A 26,746-nucleotide genomic window follows, 5' to 3' on the forward strand; every position below is an offset into this window, starting at 1 on the left:
ATACATATGTAACAAACCTGCACGTTATGTTATGCACATGTACCCTAGAACTTAAAGTATAATAAAAAATAAATAAATAAATAAATAAATAAAAACTGAAAAACTTGGAGTCTGATGTTCGAGGGTAGGAAGCATCCATCACAAAAGAAAGATGTAGGCTGAGGTTAGGCCAGTCTAGTCTTTTCATGTTTTTCTGATGGCTTTATATTCTAGATTTGCTGGTAGCTGATTAGATGGTGCCCACCCAGATTAAAGGTGGGTCTGGTTTTCCCAGCCCATTGACTCAAATGTTAATCTCCTTTGGCAACACCCTCACAGATATAACCAGCATCAATACTCTGCATCCTTCAATCCAATCAAGTTGACACTCAGTATTAACCATCATAGATCTACCCCTTGTCAACTTGAACCCATATAGTTGGGTTCCTGAGATGATACATAATCTTAAAATAAAGACAGTAGTAAGGTCATAATTATGCCTAACATAATACAACTATCCTTCATACAACCGGAAACACAACAATCCCCAAACCAAATATTATTACATAAAGTTAACAATACTTAAATACTGACATGAAGTCAGTAAATCTATGTCACATGATAAAGGAAAAAGGAAATAAAATGAAGATATTTTCTTAGTACAAGTGTGTACACAAACAAACATGCTTTTAACAAAAGAAGGAGGAAATACTGATGACAATTACAGTCTTCTTTTCTGCAGCTGGTCACGTGATTGTAGCTGATATTGATGACTCCCTTCTTCTACTATCCATTCTGTATTCCCTTTGCCTTCAGCAAGCATCTCAGGAGGCTGTGGTTTTTTTCCTGGTGGAGTAACCCAAACTTTCATTTCTGAAGAGTCTGGGCCAGTTATAGTCCTGCCTGGATTGGGCTGTTGTAATTTCCCTTTGACCTTAATCACAGGGCATGGTAATACTAAGAGTGGCCTTAATTGATCCCCTGTATTCCATGCATATTTTTCCTTATCTTATCCACTTTCCTTCACATTGACCTTAATCACAGGACATGGCAATATTAAGAGACACCCTAATGGATCACCTGTATTCTATGCATACTTTTCCTTACCTCTGTTATGTAGTAGTAAACTGATTTCATCTTGTTAGTCTGGGTCAATCACCCCAGCCGACACTGTAACTCCCTTCTTAGCCTGTTGAGTTAAAGGTAGAAGGAGCCCAAAGTTCCAGGTAGCAACCTTAACTTCCATTAAACTTCCAGTTTAATGGAATCATTGATGTGTCTCCTGGTGCCAGCATTCCTCTCTCTGGAACTGAGACCTCTAGGCCAACAGAGCGTAATGTTGTGGGAACAGGAAGCAAAAATTTTGCCAGTGGATCACTAGGGATGATGGTGAGTGGAGCCACTTCCACATCTACCCCTTGATTCCTGGACCCATATATTCTGGCTACGTGAGAAACAGTACAATATACTGGATGCTGATTCAGAGCATACACAGCCTTCTGGAGAACTTTGCCCCAGCCCTGCAAACTATTGTCACCTAGTTTACGTTGTAATTGTGACTTCAAAAGGCCATTCCTCCACTTTATCAATCCAGCTACTTCAGGATGATGGGGAACATGGTAAGGCCAGTGAATTCCATGAGCATGAGCCCACAGTCACACTTCTTTAGCTGTGAAGTGAGTGCCTTGGTCAGAGGCAATGCTGTGTGGAATACCATGATGGTGAATAAGACATTCCGTGAGTCCACTGATGGTAGTCTTGGCAGAAGCATTGCATGCAGGATGGGCAAACCCATCCTGAGTAAGTGTCTATTCCAGTGAGGAGTAAGTGTCTATTCCAGTGAGGACAAACCTCTGCCCTTTCCATGATGGAAGAGGTCCAATGTAATCAACCTGCCACCAGGTAGCTGGCTGATCACCCTGAGGAATGGTGCCATATCAAGGGCTCAGTGTTGGTGTCTGCTGCTGGCAAATTGGGCACTCAGCAGTGGCCATAGCCAGGTCAGCCTTGGTGAGTGGAAGTCCATGTTCCTGAGCCCATGCATAACCTCCATCCCTGCCACTATGGCCACTTTGTTCATGTGCCCATTGGGTGATGACGGGGGTGGCTGGGGAAAGAAGCTGAGTGGTGTCCACAGAATGTGTCATGCTATCCACTTGATTACTAAAATCCTCCTCTGCCGAGGTCACTCATTGGTGAGCACTCATATGGAATACAAATATCTTCACAGTTGTTGACCACTCAGAGAGTTTCATCTATATATCTCTTCCCCAAATTTCTATGTCACCAATTTTCCAATCATGCTTCTTCCAAGTCCCTGACCATCCAGCCAAACCATTGGCTACAGCCAATGAATCAGTATATAATCACACATCAGGCCATTTCTCCTTCCATGCAAAGTGCACAACCAGGTGCACTGCTCAAAATTCTGCTCACTGGTAAGATTTCCCTTCACTGCTGTCCTTCAGGGCTGTCCTAGAAAGGAGCTATAGTGCTGCAGCTGTCCACTTTCAGGTAGTGCCTTCATATCATACAGAACCATCTGTGAACCAGGCCCTAGTCTTCTCTTCCTCTGTCAGCTGATCATAGGGAACTCCCCATGAGTCCATAGGTACAGGCTGGGGGAGAGAAGACAGGATGGCAGGAGTGGAGACCATGGGCGTTTGAGCCACTTCCTCATGTAGCTTACTTGTGCCTTCAGGACCTGCTCTAGCCTGATCACATATATACCACTTCCATTTGATGATGGCGTGCTGCTGTGTATGATCCATTTTATGGCTAGATGGGTCAGAAAGCACCCAGTTCATGATAGGCAGTTCAGGTCACATAGCGACTTGATGACCTATAATCAAATGTTCAATTTCCACCAAAGTTCAGTAACAGGCCAAGAGCTATCTCTCAAAAGGAGAGTAGTTATCTGTAGAAGATGGCAGGGGCTTGCTCCAAAATCCTAGAGGCCTCTAATGTGATTCACCTATGGGGACCTGCCAAAGGCTCCAAATAGCATGCCTATATGCAACTGACTGACACCTCAAGCACCATTGGATATGGGGCGTCATATGGCCCAAGTGGCAGAGCAGCTTGCACAGCAGCCTGGACCGGTTGCAGAGCCTTCTCCTGTTCTGGACCCCACTCAAAACTGGCAGTCTTTCAGGTCATTCGGTATGTGGGCCAGACTAACACACCAATTGAGGAATGTGTTACCTCCAAAATCCAAATAAGCCCACTAGTCATTGTGCCTCTTTTTTGGTTGTAGGAGGAGCCAAATGCAGCAACTTATCCTTCACCTTAGAAGGAATAGCTTGACAGGCCCCACACCATTGGACCCGTAGAAATTTTACTGAGGTAGAAGTTCCCTGAATTTTAGTCGAATTTATTTCCCATCTTCTAGCATGCAAATGTCTCACCAATAAGTCCAGTGTGTTTGCTACTTCTAAATCTAGGTCTCACTGGATCTAATCAGCATAATGTCGTCAATGTAATGGGCCAGTGTGATACTCTGTGGAAGTGAAAAGCAATCAAGGTCCCTCTGAGTAAGATTATAACACAAAGCCGGAGAGTTGATATACTCCTGAGGTAGGACAGTAAAGATATACTGCTGGCCCTGACAGATGAAGGCAAATTGCTTCTGATAGGTCTTATGGACAGGAATGGAGAAAAAGGCATTTGCCAAGTCAATGGCTGTATACCAGGTACCAGGAGATGTGTTAATTTGATCAAGCAATGAAGCCACATCTGGTATAACAGCTGCAATTGGAATTGCCACTTGATTAACCTTACAATAATCCACTGTCATTCTCCAAGATCCATCTGTCTTCTGCACAGGCCAAATAGAGTCAAAAGGGGATGTTGTGGGAATCACCACCCCTGCATCTTTCAAGTCCTTGATGGTGACACTAATCTCCTCAATCCCTCCAGCAATGCAATATTGTTTTTGATTTACTATTTTTCTAGGTAGCGGGAGCTCTAATGACTTCCATTTGGCCTTTCCCACCATAATATCCCTTACTCTACCAGTCAGGGAGCCAGTGTGGGGATTCTGCCCACTGCTAAGTATGTCTATGCCAATTATGCATTCTGGCACTGGGGAATCCCAGGAACCACTGGACCCACTGTAAGTCGGACATGAGCTAAAACTCCGTTAATTACCTGACCTCAATAACTGCAGGACCACAATGACATTTTGGGTCCCCTTGTATCAATGTCAGCTCAGAGCCAGTGTCCAGTAGTCCCCAAAATGTCTGATCATTTCCCTTTTTCCAATGCACAGTTACCCAGATAAAAGGCCAGAGGTTTTCTTAGGGAAGGATGGAAGAAAGATTAACAACATAAATTGTACATAATGTAGTGGTGTTCTTCCCCAGAGGAATCAGGCCTCCCTTTTATTCAAGAGGTTCTGAGTCTGTAAACTGGCTCAAATCTGGAAATTGATTGAGGGGCCATGATTCTGTTTTTCTAATTCAAATGTATTTTATCCATTTGACCTAGAAGTTTTCTGATTATATAAATTAAGTAGGAATACAGTAGGCTTCCTATCAGTTTCACTTCTAGGAACACTATGATTAATTAACCAGTGCCAGAGGTCTACATGAGTCAGACTATTCTGATTGCTGCTTTGCCTCTGCTGTCCATTACGATAGCTGTGCCCACCTTGCCTTTGATGGTTGAGTGCCACCACTCGGCCTATACCATCTCAGGATCCAATTATTCCCATTGTATTTAAGTTTTGTAGTTTAGTGATTGTGGTTTCCACTGTTAGATCTGACATACAGAGAAGAGCAATTACAGGGCTTTTCAAAGATGTGGGTGCTGCCCTCACAAATCTATTTTGCAAGGCATTGGTCAAGGGTATATCTTCTATACCTCCCAGTTGGGATGAGTAGGTCTAAAGTGACTAATCCACTCCACCATCCTAATCTCCCTAAGCCTTTGGATCCCTTCCTCTACATTAAACCAAGGGAGATCAGGCCTTTCCAGCTCGCTCACAGTGGGCATCTTGAATCCATATTTTAGCTAGCCAAGCAAATAAACCATTAGAACCTTTTTTAACTCCCCGAGCTACAACATTAAATGCAGAGTCCCTAATTAGTGGGCCCAAATCAATAAATTCAGCCTGACCCACCTCTATCTTCCTTCCACAATTATCCCACACTCTTAATATCCACTCCCATGCCTGTTCTCCAGATTTCTGTTTATATTAATTAGAGAATTCAAGCAGTTCTTCTCAAGTGTAGCACACCTCGTTATGGGTCATACTCAACCTTACCTCTTGGGGCCTGCCAGGACTTTAGTTATAGGTATAGAAGCAAACAAGGGTGTTGGGAGTGGCTCCTGAGGAGAATCAACATGATCTTGCCTGGCAACTGCCTCACGGGAGGCCATCACCATTGCCTCAGGCAGTGCAGGGTTTATCTCCTCAGACAAAGGTGGAAAGGCTGATGGCAGCATGGGTTGGAGAGGGGATGTTGCCAATACTGGGGATAGAGAAGTTGTTTCTTCTGGCAAAAAATGTTTCATCAGAGTTTACAAACTCAGTGTCCCCAGTTTCATCAGGGTCCTCCTACAGGTCCCCATTCCAAGTTGCAGGGTCCTATTCTTTTCCAATCAATGCCCTCACTTTAACAGTAGACACCTGGTGAGGCTTTGCATATACCTTTCCTTTCAGGTGACCCATTCGCATGATAAGAGCTTGTGTCTGTATGGCCACAATTTCAGCTCTTTTTCAACAGAAGATAAGTCTCTCAGAACAATCTTAGTAGATTTGAAGCTCAGTATTTGCTTCTGAAGCTAGGAGTTAGAATTCCTGAGTTCATCATTTTCTTCCATCACTTTTCCACTGAACTTAGGAGCAATGAACTAACTTCATTATGTTTCTTGGCTCTCCATTTATGGTCAAAGGTATTATGTATAGAGTCACTAAACTCCTTGCCTCTCATGATTGATGAATCAGAGCATCAAATGCATTTATTTTGCATAACTCCCTAAACAGTTCATGCCAAGGACTATGAGTGTTCTCCATACTATTAGAAGTAGAGTCCTTAGCATTTTGAGGTTTAATATTAAGCAGCCAACTCCAGAAACCCCCAAACCAATGAAAGAACTCCATCCTTAATATTCTGTCCCTCTAGAACCACTCCTGGTACCAAAATCTATATTAGTCAGGGTTCACTAGAGGGACAGAACTAACAAGATAGATATATATATAAAATGTAGTTTATTAAGTATTATCTCACATGATCACAAGGTCCCACAATAGGCCGTCTGCAAGCTGAGGAGCAAGGAGAGACAGTCTCAGTTCCAAAACTGAAGAATTTGGAGTCTGATGTTTGAAGGCAGGAAGCATCCAGCACTGGAGAAAGATGTAGGCTAAGAGGTTAGGCCAGTGTAGTCTTTTCACGTTTATCTGATTGCTTTATATTCTAGCCACACTGGCAGCTGATTCAATGGTGCCCACTCAGATTAAGAGTGGGTCTGCCTTTCCCAGCCAGTGACTCAAATGTTACTCTCCTTTGGCAACACCCTCACAGACATGTCCAGGATCAATACTTTGCATCCGTCAATCCAATCAAGTTGACACTCAGTATTAATCATCACAGTTATCCAGGCGTATTTACTTGATTCCCTAAACAGAATGGAAATTAGCATATGTTAACAGTTCTTGGTTTCTCATTTTCTAAATTAAAACAAGTCTGGAATGAGTAAAATGAACAGTATGGTAAACTTAGCTTTAGCTAATTTTACTTAATTATCTTTATTTTCTATTTCCTATGAATGGTTTAACAACTCTTAGAAAACAGAAGAATATGCAAATGTTAGCTTTGAGTCTAACTGCTTTTCCACATCGTAAAGGTTGATGTATTTTCAATGAAATTGGATTACACCTCCAAGTAGAAATAAAAATGCCCAACTTGATTCACTCTTGAGTATAGAAGACAAAGTTCATAACTGCCTGTGAGTCTGTAATGAGAATATCAATGCTCTTTTACAGCTTTTGCCAGCAAGAGAAGCTTCCAATGACCTTCCAGTCCTGTGTGATCACCAAAGAGTGCCAAGTTTCTGAGTGGTCAGAGTGGAGCCCCTGCTCAAAAACATGCCACGACATGGTGTCCCCTGCAGGCACTCGTGTAAGAACACGAACCATCAGGCAGTTTCCCATTGGCAGTGAAAAGGAGTGTCCAGAACTGGAGGAAAAAGAACCCTGTTTGTCTCAAGGAGGTGGAGTTGCCCCCTGTGCCACGTGAGTAAATAAAGAAGGGTATAGTGTCTGCCCAAACTACATTTGCTCAGCTCTTTGATTTTAACTGAACAGTATTCTGAGCAACAGTAATTTTTACACACAAAAAAATATATCTTTACAAACAGTATCCTTAAAAAAACCTGATTTTACAGAATAAAAGTGTCTCTGACAAACTAAATCTCCATGAAATTTTTAGCACCAATTCTATGTTTATGTATTTTTTATAATAGGAGTTGCCAAAATTTTTCTGTAAAGGGGTAGATAGTTAAAACATTAAGCTTTGCTGGCCACACATATCTCTATTGCAATGACTCAACACTGCTATTGGAGCTAGAGGTAATATGTAAACAACTGAGTGTGGCTGTGTTCCATTAAAATTTTATTTAGATATATAAAAAAAAGTGGCAGGTTGATTTGATCTTGGGCCACAGTTTTTCAACCTCCATTCCACAAGGTAAAATAAACTTTCTAAATACAGATTATCATTAACTATTAAAATTCAGTACTTTGTATAACAAATCCTATTCAATAGAGTAAAATACTACATCAAAATAATGAGACTTTAAGTTCCATGAGGACAAAGACTGTGCTTACTAATATTGGGAAAGGGGTTGGGTTTTTTGCTTGTTTGCTTTTTGTTTAATTACTAGCATATATCACAGTATCTGGTACAAAATAAGTGTTCAGTAAATATGCATTGAATTCAGATTAAATAAGACTCATTCTGAAACATTTGGCAGTATGACAGTATTAAAAAATAATTTCCAAGTTATTATTGTGAATTATATTGGTAATAGCAATATTTCAGCTTAATCTATATATAGGATATTTATAAAGCAACTTATGTTAGTTTTTCAATAGAGATGTGTGAACTTCATTGAGAGCATCTCTGAATTATCCCAAACATTTAAAGAACATGCATATAGCTAGATCTTTATGAACCAGTGGGGAGGCAAATTACTATTACTACTATTCCTATAACAAAAAAAGTAATGTTTTATACCAGATATATAATTCTGCAGCACTTTGGACTCATCCATTGTGCTCTAATGTAAAAAGTGACTGAAACCTCCACAGAGAATTTCCTCCCCAATGTCTCTGCCTATCTCACTGATTGTTCTGGTTCCTTTCCACATAATAGGCTCGAGGAAGTTGCCAGGATTTCCTGTGTTTTCTCTCCTATGAGCTTCTTCTATTTCTGTTGCAAGCTAGGTGCTTTATTCTTTTTCTTCTCAGATATTCAAACACAATTAACAAAATAAATAATAAATATATATCCTTCAGTATCTTTCTCCATGCCCTTTTTTGGGGTAACATTTTTCACAGAATGTGTAACCAATTTACATTATTGAAAGACTATTCCTCTCATTGGACTTTTTGGTGGGACCTAAATCGGAACTTCAATTTATTTAAAAGGATTATTGTAACTCCCTTAACAAATGATCTGTTTGGCTTTGCTTCCTTCCCCTTCAATCTCCAAACCAGGCATCAATTATCTGTGTTTCTAGAATTGACCTGAGTGCTGCACTTCCTTTATAAATTAATGTCAGGTGTTATTTCTTCATGACCCAGTCCCACAATTCGTTAAGCAACAAATATCCACTTATAAAATTTAAAAACAGGCATGAAGTTCATCTTTACTGTCACAAAACCTTACCATTGACAGAGTGAAGAATCTAGATTGGACATCTGAGGGCCGTTTAACCTTCTGCCTGATTCAGATGAATATTAGCACATCCATTTGCACCTATGTTGGCTGTTCATCTGATTACTAAGGAAGCATCTTGGTTAAAGTGACACAAAGTGCTACATGAGTCATTTTCTTTGTGCTTTTAGAATATCCATTTTCCTTGAGGTGGAGAAATGCCATCACTTCCTATCTTCAGTGGCGTCGGGAAATGTTTCCCTAGCTATCTCCTTCAATCATATGTTGGACTGACAATGCCCTGACATTTCTCTCACATCATAATCTTGATTGGAGCTTTAATTGAGCATCAAAGATCTTCTTTCCTGTGCTCCACTGATGAGAAGTGCCAGCTCTTTGCATCATGCATCAGCACTCATTAGGAATGCTCAGTGCCACAAAAAAAAAAAAAAAATCTTACTCTTGACAATAAAGAGAAAACTCTGATTTATTCTCTTATAATTTTTAACCCTAATACACAATTATAACTTTGCTACACTGTGCAGTTTTCATTTATTTTGTAAAAGGCAAAGCAAATGTTTTGGTTCATCATCACTCAGAACATTTCCCATTTCCATATTCAATCCTCCTTTGTTTATAGGCAACAAGAAAGGGCAAGCCTGGGTTAAGCTTAATTGAACATAAAATTTCATGTTTTCAGCAGTATGCTCCGTTTTCATAAAATATTTATAAGTAACTTCCAGTAATTGCAATTAAAACAGGATCACCCGAAATTTAACCCCTCATTAAATGAGCACTGCAGAGCATAAAGAAGGAGTTGAAACCAAATATGCACCATAGATGTAGTCTACAATGGATTCACTAGGAAAATGCTTTTGAGACTAATTTTCATTAAAAGAAAGTATGACAGGAGTAGAGAAACATGTCATTCAGTAATTATGGTTGCTGCTGCTGGTGTTTTCTTTATTTAGGTATGGCTGGAGAACTACGGAGTGGACTGAGTGCCGTGTGGACCCTTTGCTCAGTCAGCAGGACAAGAGACGCGGCAACCAGACGGCCCTCTGTGGCGGGGGCATCCAGACTCGAGAGGTGTACTGCGTGCAGGCCAATGAAAACCTCCTCTCACAGTTAAATACCCACAAGAACAAAGAAGGTAACCTTTGCTTTTTTCTCAAGAATTCACTTATGCAGACTGACTGAGCATGTGATGGCTCTGAAGGGGTATATACACAGCCATCCGGGGCATGAGAGCTGCATTTCTGTTCACATTATGGTTGGTATTCACTATGGTAAACAGGTAATCCACATTATGGTTGTGAAAATATTTAGTACAAAACCGTCTTTGATCAGTTCTGGTTTACTGACAAGTGTCTTTAAAATTTTGACTTAAAGGCCTTCTTGACTCAACCTCTGCATCAAACTTTAGAAACAATAATTTAAAACTAGAATAAAAATGTATTTGTAAATATGCACAGATCATGCAAATATATATTCTAAATTCCAAAATTATATAAGAAATAAAACCTGCTTGTCAAAAAAAAACTTATTTGGAAAAAATGTGGTTAAAAATAAGTTAATTGTGATACTGAATAAAATTGTCAATTTCAATTTAAATAAGTACAGAATAGAAACTACAGTAAAAGAAATCTTTAACCCAAAGGCACTTTTTAAAACTCTTCAATTGTTTGGCAGATATATCTTTTCTTAAAAAATTATATCTGTTTCAGGACCAGATGTATTAAGTGTACAAAAGAATAAGTGAATCCAATATGGCCCAAGCTAAAACTACATATTTTAGACATTAATTAATATGACTCTAAAATTATCATAATTATTGTATCAAATGTATATTGAATGAGTAGATCTTAAGTTCACACACAAATATGAACATTTTTAAGCAGTAGGGTCAGCAGTCTTTATCCTCCTGTCTGAGGAATAGCAGGACTTCTTTCACTGGCACATTGAACGCATATCAACATATACAATTTGTTTAAGAGAATGAGGAGAGAAATACCAATACAGATTGCATGTCATGGAAGTCCTCAAAGTCACCAGGAGAGCATGTAGACAAACAAGTAATTAAAATGCCGTATGTATGCCATACAACCAAGATTCAGAATAAGCGTAAGGGAGTAGTAGAAACAGAGCCCTTTGTGGAGGGAGTGGCACTTGAGCTGAATGATGACAGAGACACTACTTACAGGAGAGCATGGCAAGAGTGCAAGAGGAAGTTCCCTTCAGGCAAGGGAACAGTGTGTATTAAAGCACAACGCTAAAGAAAAACAAAAACAAAGGACAAATCTCACCAATAAAGATGAGCGTGTTGTATTTGGCGGGTTGTGGAGAGGGGCGGGGAGGAGAGGAGAAGAGAGGACAGGATTGGATTTCCTAGAAAATACCTTGGTAGGAAAAGAACAAGGATAAAGGCCCTCTTTGATACCACCAAATGAAATACCAAAAAAGGAGAATATTTTGGGAAGGAATATGAGCAAAAATGATCAGAAAATATGGTAAAGAACCAAGAGAAATGAATGTTTTAAAAACCAAAGAAGAGATGGCTTCTCTGCCCCTCAAAGGATTGACACCAGTGACCAGTAATTTATGGAAGATAAAAACTGAAGTTTTGCAGTTGCAACTTTCAAAATTTAATTGTTCTGTATCCACTAACTTTACACAGCATGTCAACTCATTTAGGAGTCTAGCCGAGGGATACACTTTACTACTCATGTATCTTGAGGTTATAAGGAAGTAGCATAAAACATGTAATGTTAGTACATTAATATTTTCTTGGCCACTTTAATGGCTGCATTTTAATACTCTTAAGTAGATTTATTATAGCAGTCTTTCCAGGGTAGTATAACTTCATTGCTAGAGGTAGATCAGATTTTAGTTTTGGAATGTCAATTATGTCCTGTAGGTTATTACTTTCCAAAGATCCTTCAGAATTTTGAATTGCAACTGGGTATTTTTTTAAAGCATTTTCTTTTAGAGCTCCCCCCTGACCACTGCTAAACCACTGCAGACACCAAAAAAGTCACAGATAAAGAAGGAAAACTGAAAGAATATCATTATTAAGATGTAGTTGTTAGACTAAAGCAAATGCCAAAGCAAAGGTCAATAGATATGGAAGTAATTAATTCACCTAAAATTAATATTTATCATGTAAATATGTAACATGAATAATTTAGGAATGTGTGTCCTTTCATATCATATACCAAGAATACTAATGAACTTCTTAAAGTCTTTGCAGAAACAGTTGATTCTCCCTAAAAATGTAGCATTTATTCCACTAAATTTAGACTCTGCTAGTTTCTCTCTGGGAGCACTTAACATTTCCCAATAGGAAACATATTCAGTATACTGGTATCCCAGGGGTGACATGTGAAGTCTATAAATATGTGTGAATGGAGAACAATTAGACTGTAGGCTTGAAGATTATTCACACTCTATGTTCAGTCATGTTCATATGAAAGAATGAAAGCTTATCTTACAAAAGAGAGAAATCCCTCAAAACAACTCCCCCAGATACTAAGAAGACACTCATTTCAAGAATCCAAGACTGTGTAACCATGAGCAACCTGTACTACGAACAGCTCAGTTTTACTTAAAGAACAATCTACACTGTTCTTTTTGCAGATTCACACCCTGTGTTCTCTAGATGACTTGTTTTCACATATAATGAAGATGTGAAAAAGACTCTAACACAAAATAAAATACTTTAACTCAAAAATAAAATTTCTTAGTACAAAAAATACTGAAAGCAAGTGATATGAAATTTATGTAAACTTCCTTTATTAACTTGGTGCATTGTATTACACAGGGGAATGGTAATGACTACCTTAGCACAAAGGCAGGAAGCAATAATGACTTTACTCATTGGTATATTCCCTGCTACTAAGTGACCCACACCATAAGGGACAGAAAAACTCTTATCCTTGGAGTTAATATATTTAATTTCCAAAGTAATAAAATGTATCATATTAAAGTACTCACAAGGTCTTTAGTATAATATTCACAATTTGGTATGCTGTTTGTGTCAGTGGAATTATATCATCAGAACATATCCTAAATTGGAGATAGCACCTGTAAACAATAGGAAAAAATATATCTAACCGGTATTAGACAATGTCTATATTTTATTATTGCACTGCTCTTAGCTGTAGGTAACCCTCTCAATCCTGACAACTATTCCCCCACAATATTCAGGTGAGCAGAATTTCTACTATATCATTTCCATAGAAGAAAGGCTCCACAAGTTCCCTACTGAGAATGTCAGTAGTAAAACCCTTGACAGTTTTTGTTCAGCCAGCTGATCAGATTTCCAGTAGTCTGTGAAGAATGTCCCGCTTATGCTGGCGTGAAATCTGCCGTTATCAGAACATGACAGGAAGAGGTCTTGCCTGTGGGGAGGTTTTCTGCATGAGTCCTAGAAAGCTGATGAACGTGTTGCTGATCGTTGGATGCGTGGAAGTAAATTGATTCTTTTTAGAGTTCAAAGTAAAATGAAAGTAGATTTTACCTACAGTAACTCAAGAAATTCTTCCATTTAGTACAGATGGAGCATGTTTTTAAATGAGAGAAACTAAAAGTATTGGCTATAAGGCACCATTAAGCTTACAGTGACTTATAGGAAACTTAAGAGCATTACTCTGTAGAAAACACATTAAAAATCCACACTAAAATCTATATATTGTCTGTGGGATTGAGGGTTATTAAGAAAGACAGCCTGGATAATAAGCCTGTATGATGACATAGAATGAGATATAGCAGCAGAAAGTATTAGAGAATCAATGGGAAGATAGGCAGAGGGATGGATGATTGAACTGTGAATGGATAGATGGAAAGATAAGTAAAGAACTCACATTTCCTCATGCTCAACAAAGAAACAAGAAAATAAAATAGTCACATCATTGCTAAATGGAAAGTAAATTATTTATCATTGTATTTTGTCTACAATTTCCACACACAAACCCACTTTAGCAAAAGCTTTTTGGAAAAAGAGAAAAGAAAAGAAAGGCTATGCTTATGGTGCTATTTCCCTGTTATTTTAGAAAGTAAATATCAGAGTGTGCTGAAGTCTTGTGCTGTGTCTTTCCTATTCCTCAATTTTGAAACAAAAGGTAGTTGAGAATATTTTACATGATAGTTCCACCCAAAGTGTGTATCAGGGAACCATGGGTCACTGATACCTAAGAGAGTCTCCATAGATTCTCAGATGCAATCCTAAGTCATTTAGGAAAGGGAATGGTTTATTTTTACTTTCTATTTTGCTAAAAATATATCAAACCTGTCCCATGAAGAAAAATGATTTCATGTTTTTTGACTTTCTATAATGCCCTTATATAGATGTAAATTACATGAAAACAAGATTTTTAAATTTACTGACTTCTAAAACTTTCACTATGATACTATAATTATACAAACAGGCATATAAAGTTTGGCTAGGAATACTTTTTGAGAATAATATAGGTATAAACACTCCATAATTTATTGTATTTCTAAGCATACAACTTTCTGCTCATTTTAATGTGGTAAATGAAAAAGAACTAGAACCCATGATGGCTACAGGTTGGAAACACAGTGCACTGTAAATCCAGTGGAATGTAAAAAGCACTGGAAAATAATACAGCAGGTCCTCAAATAATGCTATTTTGTCGATGAACATTTTGTCATAACATTGACGAGAAAAAAAAATCAATTCCCAGCTGAGGCTACTGTCTCTATGGAGTCTGCGTGTTCCTCCCATGTCTGCATGGGCTCTCTCTGGGTCTTTTGATTTGCTTACATGCCTCAGAGATGTTCACATCAAGTGAACTGGCATGTTTATGGAGTCCCTGTCTGAGTGAGTGTGGGTGTGTGTGTGAGCGCACCCTGAGATGGGATGGTGTTGTTATCCAGCCACGGTTCCCACATTACTCCCTAAACTGATGGAGTAGGCTCTGGCCACCCACAACCCTGGACTGGAATAATTACGTAATAAATGATCTTACTTGTTTTTAATCTTTCTTAAGTGTACGTATAGCTTAGATTTATTTCAACGTTTAATATTAAAAGTGTTTTGGTCTTTATTTAGAAGTTTAGTGATGGTTTTGTGACCAGAAATATGCCGTGGGAACTTAACTCTCTTGTTTAAATCAATTAGCCTATGGAGAAATGAGTTCCCTTTTAGCGATGAGTAGTCAAGTTTTCCAAGAACCTATTGGTGATGTTAAGTGAGGACTTACTGTATATAATAATTAAAATATAGGAATCCCCAAAGGAATCAGAGCCTCTTCATTAGCCAGTCCTCCGGATATGTTGTGGGAGAGAACAGCTTTTACCGTATGGAATTACTCTGTGAACAGTAGACTACAAAATGGGAAGTGAGATGTCAAGAGGTTCAGCTACTGGGGTAAAAGGTAATAAAAACTCATGCTGGGAATTAGATTAAGGTAGTTAGTGGTCTACCCAGAGGTAACGTAAGAGCTTTTATTGGAGAAACAGCTTACTGATGAGACTTCAGGAAGTATTCAACCAAAAAGGCAATCAGAGAAACATGAGGCAGCTCAGAAGTCAAATAAACATGAGTACTGTGCTTTATGCCTTTAACTTGGTAGGTTTTTAGTAAACATTTGCTGTTTGATATATTTATTGTCCCCTTTAAAAATGGTACAATCTCTTTTAATTTCTCTGAAAATTATCTCTTGAATATTTCTGATATCCACCCCCACTTCCTTAAATTCTGTTTCACAAAGAGGCTATATTCACACTCACACTGCCTTTTATCTCTGAATATAGAACTGTTTACACCTCTGAATTTGAATAGAAGACACATGATCTAGTCCTTAGATCAAATGACATGAGTCAAGATTCACACACCTTGTTTTCAGTTTGGACATTAATTTAAGAGAAGACTTTTTATTTCTTTTATCTTTTCTAATTATGGTATATAGTTTAAAAGTCTTTTAACTTTTCATCTTAAGGCTATTTTCAATAGAACCCCAGATAGAAATCAAGAAACCTGGTTTTCATTTCTGCTTGGCATGTATTCTTAGGCACATTACTTAACTTTATTTGCCTGAAGATACCTATTTATAAATTACTCTTCTGTTCCTATTCAAGCTATGTGACAAGCTAGTTTACACGAAAAACCAGCCTTTATATAACACCTCATCAAGATTCACGCACGTGGAATATATTGTTTGGGGAAAAAGGTAGAAACATTAAACACTCTTCTATTTTATTAGCTCATTATGCATGTTAAAAATTTAAGAGTAATTATGAAGTAAAAATACATATTTTGGTTTAATAACTACGAATATATTTCTATAATTGTGTATTATTATACAGTAATATAATCAATTATTAATAATTAAGTAATGTGCATATGTATTTTTTCCAATGTTGTTTTAAATGATCTTAAGGGCAGAACTGAGGTCTTGACTAAATGATTCCCCAGAACAAACCAGCAAGGCTGAGCTGCTGATGCTTTCTGTGGTTGCCCTTGGGTGGGGATGGTACAGGAAAAGGGTTACACATTTTGGGAACCTAGGAGGAGTGAAGACAATAAGGAGCATGACACAGAAACTTTAACCAGAGAAAGAGAATACAGGCAAAAATACTGCATTACTTCATTAATCTCAAAGGATAAACAAGTAAGTAGAGAAACTCAACTTTCCTGTAGAGGGAGATGACAATTACATAGGTCAGCCTCAGGCTTCACTTAGGAGAAAAATAAGACTCACTAATAATTCTAGTTATGGGCCTGTATTCATATTGGTTTTAGTTTCAAATTTATGCTTACTTCCATGAGTCCAAAACTGCAAAGCTGAGAAATTAATATAAGAAATTGTATCATTCCACTGGTACTACTAGAATGCCTGAAATAAACAAATGCAAAAACTCTCTAGATGAGAATACCTTAACCTAAGGCACAGGATTTACCCTGTAAACTGCACCATCCAAAATTATGAATTATGCAAGGAAAAATAATCCATCATAAATGAGATTTAAAATGCCTAACAAAGAGTAAGATTAGACTCCCAAGATTGGAAATACTGTATTAGAAATAGCAGATAGAGGCCAGGTATGGTGACTCACACTTGTAATCCCACCACTTTGTGAGGCTGAGGCAGGTGGGTAGTTTCAGTCTGGAAGTTCGAGACCAGACTGTGCAACATGGTGAAACTTTGTCTCTACCAAAAAATACAAAAACTGCCAGGTGTGATGACATGCACCTGTAGTCACATCTACATGGGAGGCTGAGGAAAGAGGATCTCTTGAGCCCAGGATGTGGAGATTGCAGTTAGCCAAGATTGCGCCACTGCACTCCAGCCTGGGTGACAGAGTGACAGAGAAAGACCCTGTCTCAAAACAAACAAAAAAACAGATAGAGACCATAAAATGCTAAAAACTTATTAAAGATTTAAAGGAAAACCTTACAAGATTAAAAATAATGAGTCAGAATAAAAAAGACCAATTTTTTAAGATAGTAGTTTTAGAACTGAAAAACACATTAATTGGAAATAAATGAATGGGTAATTTGGACAGATTGAGCTAAAGAGTTATTAGCAAACTGAAGACAAACATAAGGAAATTATTGAATATGCAACACTGAATAGAAATTGAAAATAAAAGTGAAGATAATAGTCATGCAAAGTTGAACAAGAAGGTTCAGAATATAACAATCTTTTTTTTTTTTTTTTTTTTTTGAGGCGGAGTCTCGCTCTGTCTCCCGGATTGGAGTGCAGTGGCCGCATCTCAGCTCACTGCAAGCTCCGCCTTCCGGGTTTACGCCATTCTCCTGCCTCAGCCTCCGGAGTAGCTGGGACTACAGGCGCCCGCCACCTCGCCCGTCTAGTTTTTGTATTTTTAGTAGAGACGGAGTTTCACCGTGTTAGCCAGGATGGTCTCGATCTCCTGACCTCGTGATCTGCCCGTCTCGGCCTCCCAAAGTGCTGGGATTACAGGCTTGAGCCACCGCGCCCGGCCAGAATATAACAATCTAAACAAAGGGAGAGAAAATGTTCCAGGAGTGATAAAAAAACACAGATATACAGAATTAAGAAAAACAAGAATTTTCAAGCAGGATAATAAAATACCTGCACTAGAGACAATGTAGTGAGATTTTGGCTCAACAACTACAAAGATTTGTTAAAAGGAATAGAGACAAGAAAAAGATTATTTACAAAGGAATTAACAAATTAATAGTGAAATTTTCAGCAGCTACAGAAAAGCGAAACAACGCTAACTATATATGCAGAGTACTGAGAGGAAAGTAACTGGCAACGTAGAATTATTTACCCAGCTACCTAACTTTCAAAAATATGAGCAAAATTTAGACAAATGTGAAAGGGATTGCCTCCAATAAACCCTTACTGAAAAATTGCCAAAGGATATTTAAGAAGAAGGAAATCAAACCAAGAAAGATTGATCAAAGATGAGCAAAGAATTTGGTAAACACATGGATAGTCTAATTAAGCAGAGATATGTGTGAAGCAATGCTAATATTATAATGCGCAATTAGTTGATGAACAAAAGTAATATAGGATAGGAAAAAATAAGGGGTATGTTGTTTAGGAAAAAGGTGGAAATATTGAACACCCTTCTATTTTATTAATACTATGCATGTTAAACATTTAAGCATGATTATTAAGTAATAATGCATATTTTTGTTTAATAACTATTAATATATTATGTATAATTATATATTATTATACAGTAATATAATCAATTATTAATAATTAAGTAATGTGCATATATATTTTTCCAATCCAATAGAAAAAATAAAAGAGGCTGGATAAAATTTAATCAATTTAATAGAAGTACTAAATAAGAAAAAATATACCGATTTTTTTACATGGACTATCTGATACCAAATAAAGACTAGAAATGGAGCTTTAAAATGTCAGACTAAAAGATTATTACAGAAAATCATTTTGTTTTAACTATAAGCTGCATCTGGGAGACAAATCAGCTGTATTACAAATGTTTACAGTGACCAAACTAAGAGTGTGGACTCTTCAGTCCAAACAGTCACCCCTGCTGGAAAATATGTCGGCAGACTAACAGATCACACAGTATATTAATATTTTCCAATCAACAATGCCACCTTTATATACAAAGCACAGGTAAGAATCATATTTTGTCAAGGAAATAACATAAGATTAATTTACCATATATGTGTTCAGTGTCAAAACTATTCAGGAGAATAAGAGGTTGGATCAACTAAATGGCATTTGATAGAACATTTTCTTAGATAATAAAAAATGCCCAGAATTTTCTCCATTATTTTTAGAGTGAAGGATAATCTTCACAAATGTAAAATTCAGAAACAATCATGTTACCAAATTGATATTTTTCAATGAAGCATGAAAGCAATTGCCAACTTCTAAAACTGAAGGATAGAAGCATCTGAAAATTCATGAGTAATTCAAACCTCTCTCTCTTTTTATCATTCTAGTTTTTCCCAGTTTGCTAATGGAAAAGACAAAAATGACATTAGCAAAGAAATTATTATCCAGACAAGATCATAAAATTCATGGTGTATCTTGGTGTCTTGTACAAAGTCATGGATGATGTACTAATAAAGTATATGAGTAATATTAAGCTAATAATAAAACATTGGATAATAATCTTTTAGAAATATTTTAATAGGTTACAAACAATAGAATATCTCTAACAATATGAAGTATAATGAGTACTTATAAATTCCCATGGTTAAGTCCCAAATGCCCACTATTAAAATGTAGTAATAATAATGATAATGATAATGACAATATTAATTACATTTATTAAGACATTATATTAATTATTTGGTTGCTTCAAAGATTAAATGTGTATGCCGGAAACACACACTTGCAAGGATTCAATGTTAAACTCACCCTGTGTTCATTCTCCCAAATGTTATTTTTCTGAACATCAATTACAGTAGAGGAAGGGTTGCAAATTTAGGTATCTCACTTGTTATTTTTTCATTCACTCAGCAAACACTTATTGAACAATTATTAGGGTACAACACTGATGTGGATGTTGAAGATATAATTTTTATGTTTTTATTTTATTTAACTTTGTATTTTAAGTTCAGGGATACAAGTGCAGGCTTGTTACATAGGTAAACTTGTGTCATGGGGGTTTGTTGTACAGATTGTTTCATCACCCACCTATTAAGCCTAGTACTCATTAGCTAGTTATTTTTCCTGATCCTCTCCCTTCTTCCACCCTCCATCTTCCAAAACACCCCAGTGTGTGTAGTTCCCCTCTATGTATTCATGTTTTCCCATCATTTAGCTTCCACCTATAAGTAAGAATATGCAGTATTTGGTTTTCTGTTCCTGTCTTAGTTTACTAAGGATAATGGTCTCCAGCTCCATTCATGTCCCTGCAAAGGATATGATTTCATTCTTTTAATGGCTGCATCATATTTTATGGTGATTTTTTAAAAGTAGACTTTATACCTGTCATCAGGAAGCTTATAGCTTCCTGATGTGATCCTTCAGTGAAGGATCAATGAAGGACTGATCCTTCACAAGGCTGACATAGGGTGACTTGTATGAATCTGTCAGTTTGGGGCTGTCTAATCCCTGAGAGTGCACTACACCATGGTCCATCCTTAACAAATCTGCACCCTTATTCCTCAGGTGAATTTGTTTTCTCTAAAGCATATATCCTCAAAATATAGTTTAAGAATCACCTGGATGCTTTAAGAAAATGCAAACTTTCCTGGATATTACCCACTGGGGTTGTAATTCTGCAGGTCCTGAATGAGGCAGGAATCTGTTTTTTTGTAAGGATTGTCACTGCTCATAATCAAGAGTTGATTTTACCATACAACTAATGAGAGTTCTTTGGGCCCCAAAGCTTATGCGATTTAGAGAGGACTAATTATTACAACAACAACAACAGAAGTCAGATTGCAAAATTCCAAATTAAAAATCACTCACTAACATCTCTGCCAGGGCCTTAGAAGAGCCCAAACCTTAAGCTTTATGGGCTTCTCAATAAATCTACCCCTAATTCTAACATAGATTTTTGGCCTCTATTACAGCCAATGAGAATGACTACTTTAAGTTGAGAAACAGAAACACATGCATTGTGTCTTGAAAAGCCTTGCTTCCCCCATAGCTCTAGATGTATAATTGGGAAGAATGGAATGACTAGAAAAAGCCACTATATATTTTCCTAAGTGAACTGGACCTTTCAGTTATAATATTAGTCTTTTCTACATTCTTTGACCCCCTAGTTTTAGATCCCTGGGCTCTAAATCTTTAGAAACTCACAAGACCTTGCTCGTATTTAAGCTGAGAAATTAGGGAAGGACAGATACTGTTTCATCTTACTTCATACCTGTAACCTGAGATGGCAAGAAGCCATAGCAGTTAATACAGGACCTTCCATTAATGAAAGAAAGATGGTGGGTAAAATGTCATCTAACCTGACACTATCAAGTGACTATAGTATCCGTGCTTTTTGTAACCCTTAAGCACTTATTTCATCGAGTTCGTTGTAGATGAATGATAGCGCCAGGAGGAACTTTGAAATGAGTTCTCAGGGATGTGCACTGGCGAATGAATAGCATTTTTTCAGAGGCACATTCCTGCTATCTAAAGATGTAAAAGAAATGGTTTGTGGCTAGGGCTGGTTGTTCCCTGCCTTGCTGATGATTGCTCAATAGGGAGTAGCTACTCTCTCCAGTGTTAACAGAGGAGTGCAAACTACATTGTAGAACTCATTAATATTTATTCCTTCTAAAAGCAATGGGCGATAAAAAAGGGAAATAAACCAAGGAGAATAGCAATGGGAAAAGAAAACCATAACAACAGATTCATCTTAGAAAGCTCTCATCATTTATTGCACACAAAAATATGCTCAAAAGACAAGGATGCAGCTCATATTCTAAGTTTGAAATCCACTAAAAATGTCTCTTACTGGGGGAGCTAATTTAAGAAAAAAAATGGTACATTTAATGCAATTCAAGAACTCAAAGTAGTAATCTATATTCTTGTAATTATATACCCCTTTACAATTTTGCATTTTCTGTACTTGACAAAGCTACATGTGCTCAGTGTCGGAGGCTGTGTTGTATCCGTGGATGCACAAGAACTCTCTCTAAGCTAAGCATCACCTATCCATTGAAGCAAAACCAATGCTATTTCAGTCTCTTTTCTTTTGCTACTCCTCTATTTTCTGCCTTGAGATACCTTCAACCATTGTCCCAATTATCCAAATATCTCCTCTTTTAAAGAATCTTTTTCAAATTACAAGACCTTAATCACCTTCCTTTATCCAAAGTCTGTATAGCCCTTTCCTGCCATATTTCTTGATTTGCCATTTGATTTCATATGATTCTATTCTATTCATGCCAACTTCCCAAGATTTTAAGCTTCTGAGAGAGGGCATAGTGTTTTATCCTTCCCTAAACTTCTTTAGTACAACGTTCATTCTTAGCAGAGGTCTGGGTACATTTGCTAATTGTATCCTTTGGAAATATCTTTTAAAAAGACAGAGAAATGCCTTCAGTTAGAGGATGTTGACTTCTTGGACATTTAATTTATAAGGTTTCATTTTGAATTAACCTATCTTTTGCACTGATTCATTCTTTATCTCTTATGCTTTTCTTTCCTTTCAAAGGCTTAATGAGATGACATATGTAACATTTGTAAATCATTTCCTAACATAAGGCCTTGCATTTATTATATGCCAAATGAATATTAATTGCTTTTGTTTACGTGTTTATTTTTCTGGTTGAATTGAGAAAAGGGAATTTTTTAAATAACAGTTTCACTCCAAATCTTTAGCATGCAATAAAGCCTAATTGTATATTAGCTTGCTAGTTGAAAAACATAATGGAGTGCAAATAATACTGTCTCTTTACAGTATGTGTTAAAATCCTGCCATGGGCTAAAATTATATACAAAATTGTTCCTTTCTTGGGGGAAAAAAATAGACCTTTTCTAAAGCTTTCATAGTATTATTTTAGAATAAGAATAAATATAATTAATTTTACTTCTATAGGTATGGTAGTCAGAATAATTACAGCTTCCCTTCCTTTGTGATTCAGAAGCCTTGTGAATTTTAAGCAGTACTCCATTGCCAAAGAATTCTGACGAAGATGCTTATAGTAACCCTCAGATTGTTAGGTTACTCTAAAAACAACACTTTCACCATTGCTCAACCTTGGAATGCCGCACTGATTCATCTGCCCCTTATATCCCACAGGATTTCTGGGGATCTAAAATGCCCTTGGATAGGCAGCTTTATGCCTGAGAAAACTTAGCCCTTGTTGTTAAAATAATAATTATAGCAACTAGATACATAAAAACATAGGGTTTAGAGGATAGCCGTGGAGGCTCATGCCTATAATCCCAGGCCTTTGGGAGGCTGAGGTGGGCAGATCACTTGAGGCCAGGAGTTCAAGATCAACCTGGTCAACATGGCAAAATGCCATCTCTACTAAAAATGCAAAAATTAACCAGGTATGGTGGCACACGCCTGTAGTCCCAGATACTCAGGAGACTGAGGCACAAGAATTGCTTGAACCTGGGAGGCAGAGGTTGCAATGAGCCAAGATCACACCACTGTACTCCAGCCTGGGTGACAGAGCAGACTCTGTCTAAAAAAAAAAAAAAAAAAAGAGTTTAGAAAACACTTTTATTGTTTTATATGCGCTCAGCTAGATCTGTTTAGAAAGCCTTGGATCAATTATGTTTCTACTTCATTAAGAATCCCAGAAGTACTGTCAGAATACAGTTATGTTTTTAACTAGGAAAGCTATTGACATTTCTCAAAGCCCCCTACAAATCTGTAACAAGGGGGTAAGAAAAGTATCCAACATATTGAGGTAGATAGTGTTTTCCCATTAACACATGACTAACCTGATAATTAGAGAATAATTTTCTCAGATATACTGAAACAATCAGTTACAAAGCATAGACTCAATGCCTTGTTTTTGACTCTAAAGTATAAACTCATTCCAGGCATACTCACTTGCCCTATGAATTTGCTTCAGAATAAATGCACTGGGTATAGTAGCTGTCTACAAGTTTATCACAGAAGTGCATCATATTAGCTGATAATGTTTCTGTTGCAAAAATAAACAAAAATGGCTTAGAGATCTATTTCTTATAAAAGAAAATTGAAGGGAAAAGCATAATTTCAGCCCTTTATAGGAGTTAACGCAATTCACTTTATTCTGTGACATGATTCTATAAGGTCAATATGGAGTCTTGTTCACAGTTATTTGAACCAGTATTATGTTGAGCCATATGATATTGCTATTTTTATAGGTCAAGATCTGTCAATTAGTGGCAATTTCATATGGTTCAACCGAAAACGTACCTTTGATGTATTGTATCAAGTCACCTGGTATGAATTACTCTCTATCCCAGACTTGACATTATCAGAATCAAGCCCAGAACTGCTAGCTATGAATCGTAGTGACTCTTTCCATGGGAACAATATGCATTTGTGCTGTACGCAGTGTCCTCTAGATAGGGCAATGATTGTCTTCTGTAAAAATATGTAGATTTCCCCATAGTAGATATTCTTTATGGGAAAATAACTCAAATTGATGGCTTCAGAGTGACTGGAATTCATCAAGCATTGTTTATGCACAGTTAGAAAAGATATCGCTTGCATTCAATGATGTGATTTTTAATATTATGTCCCACTTTATTGTCTATAAATACCGACAATAAAGGGAGATAAAGTAATTTTAAGAATAAATGGATGAGGAGTGTGGGGCAAAGGAAAAATGCTAGTAGAAAGAGGATATCAAACCAATAATGAATATAATAAGGATGATGCACAAAATGTGTACCATACGATTCTGTGAATTTCTTGAAGTAGGCCACAACTTCTGGCTCTAAACTTGTAATAGAAATGTGCAGTGCCCATTAGACAACAGAAACCAGTTGTAAAGGAGAAGCACCACAATTTCTGGTTCTAGAGCCAGAAAGAAAATTCACCTGTCGGCTTTCATAAAAAGTACACTGTAACTGTGTTGAATTACAACCTTATTAACATCTTTACAATAAACACCACAATGAATTTTATAAGGAAGCTTTTTCTTTAAGCAATTTTCTTATATGTAGGCCACTGGTATAAATATCAAAGTGTAATTCAGTAAAGGGAAATAAGTGGGGGTTGATCCGATATGGTACAGATTTATAGGTCTCACTAAGCTGGATAACCCAAGGATAGACTCGAAATGGATGTACTAAATGAATGGATGTACAGCTATTCCCTCAGGGAATCCTCCTCTGAGCTTTGATAGAGGCAGAGAGTTCCCTTATATCCCCTGACACAAGCGTCTGGAGTACAGCTCTTCTGGTTGCTACTTAGGTGCAGTTAAATGCAGAGACACATTTTCCAACCATCATCTCAGTGAGGATAGGATAAGCATCCTCAAATGGAAATCAAAAGGCTTGACAAGACATAATCTTGAATAAAATATTATTCCACTTCTACAGGGATCCAGGCCTAACTGGATGCAGGGCAAAGAAAAAGTTTATCTAGGCACTGATAAAGGAAAATTAAAAGTCCTTAAATCTATTTGCTGGCTTGTCACCTATAGCAAAAATTGAAACAGATGCAAGAAAGACCCAGTATTAACAATAATGCCATCTCTTTAAAAAAGTAATTTTGTTTTCTAGGATTTCCTTCAAAAAAAAATAATTACCAAGTTTCTATCTATAGAACCAAATGTGTTAATTTGAAGTAATAATAATAATGATGCAGAGGATGAGGAGGATGACAGATGCTTACTATATGTGAGACACTATTCTAAGTGTTTTACATTTATTTACTTATGAGGCCTTCACTATAATCATATGAAGTAAACACTATTATTATATAATATAGACATACAAAGAGCTTAAATAATTTTCTTAAGGAATGTAACTAGTAAACATCATAATCAGGATTGTGAATCAAAGTCTGGTTCCAGAACCAGTGATCTCAACCAATGTACTATAGAGTATAGGGTTACTACTTGTAAGCCAGTTTTATGCTAGAGAAAAGCTATCTCACCTTTCAACGATTATTGGTTTTAGAAAATGTACCTCTCTTTTAAATAGTGATTCAGTCTCATAGCTAATGGTCTATTAAGGTTACTCATATTTAATCACAATAAAACTGCACTTCACATGTATGATAATGTTCTTGTTTCTCTTTTCTATGACAGGAAGGTATCCATACATTTACTCATTGAACCAATGTTTACTGAGTGTCTTCTATGTCTTAGGCACTATTCTAAATGCTGAAAATAGAGAAATGAACAGCAAAAACACTATTCCTGCTGCAACACAGTTTACACTTTAATGGAAGGAGAAAAATTATATCCAAAGAAATAAAATAAATAAGAAAATATCAAATAGCAATAAGCACGATACAGAGAATTAAAATAGGGTTATGTGAAAGAGAATAACTGGGTAATAATGTTATTTAGATAACCAGGTTTTATTTGGATTCCAAAATTTATATATCTAGCCCAAAATTGTCCCCTGAGAAACAAACTTGCATTGATCTTTCTACTTGACGTCTCTAATCATAACACTCAGGTATGCTTCTTTTTCCTTCATATGCTCTTATAATGGGAAAATACATGTTTTTATAACATCAGAGTACCTGTGTCTAAATAGTAGGAGCTCCATGATCTTGAATTGGTTGAATAGATGTGTTAATATAAATTTCCTAAAGCTACTTAGGGGAAAAATATTAACAGACTAGGTGACACATAATGTGTTCAGTAAATATTTATTGAATAAGTAAATAAACTGACTCAGTAATAAACCCAAGGGTCGATAAATACGATTATAGACTAATCTGTACTCTAGCAAAATGCCTTTCTCTGATAGCCAGAGAGATGAAAGGCCTAAAACTTGTATATTTAGGAATATATCACAAAG

The 26,746-nt window shown here is 37.0% G+C and overlaps 1 protein-coding gene across 1 annotated transcript in view; it reads left to right on the forward strand.

Moving 5' to 3' along the window:
- The window catches only part of THSD7A (thrombospondin, type I, domain containing 7A), a 507,842-nt gene that overhangs the window by 251,048 nt on the left and 230,048 nt on the right, over positions 1–26,746 (forward strand). The window contains exons 3-4 of the mRNA XM_011942957.1: positions 6,968–7,216; positions 9,833–10,014. Coding sequence (XP_011798347.1) covers positions 6,968–7,216; positions 9,833–10,014 — 431 coding nt within the window. The remainder of the gene's footprint in view (positions 1–6,967; positions 7,217–9,832; positions 10,015–26,746) is intronic.

The sequence above is a fragment of the Colobus angolensis genome, unplaced genomic scaffold, assembly GCF_000951035.1.
Source record: "Colobus angolensis palliatus isolate OR3802 unplaced genomic scaffold, Cang.pa_1.0 Scaffold104, whole genome shotgun sequence".
In the NCBI taxonomy this organism is placed as follows: Eukaryota; Metazoa; Chordata; class Mammalia; order Primates; family Cercopithecidae; genus Colobus; species Colobus angolensis.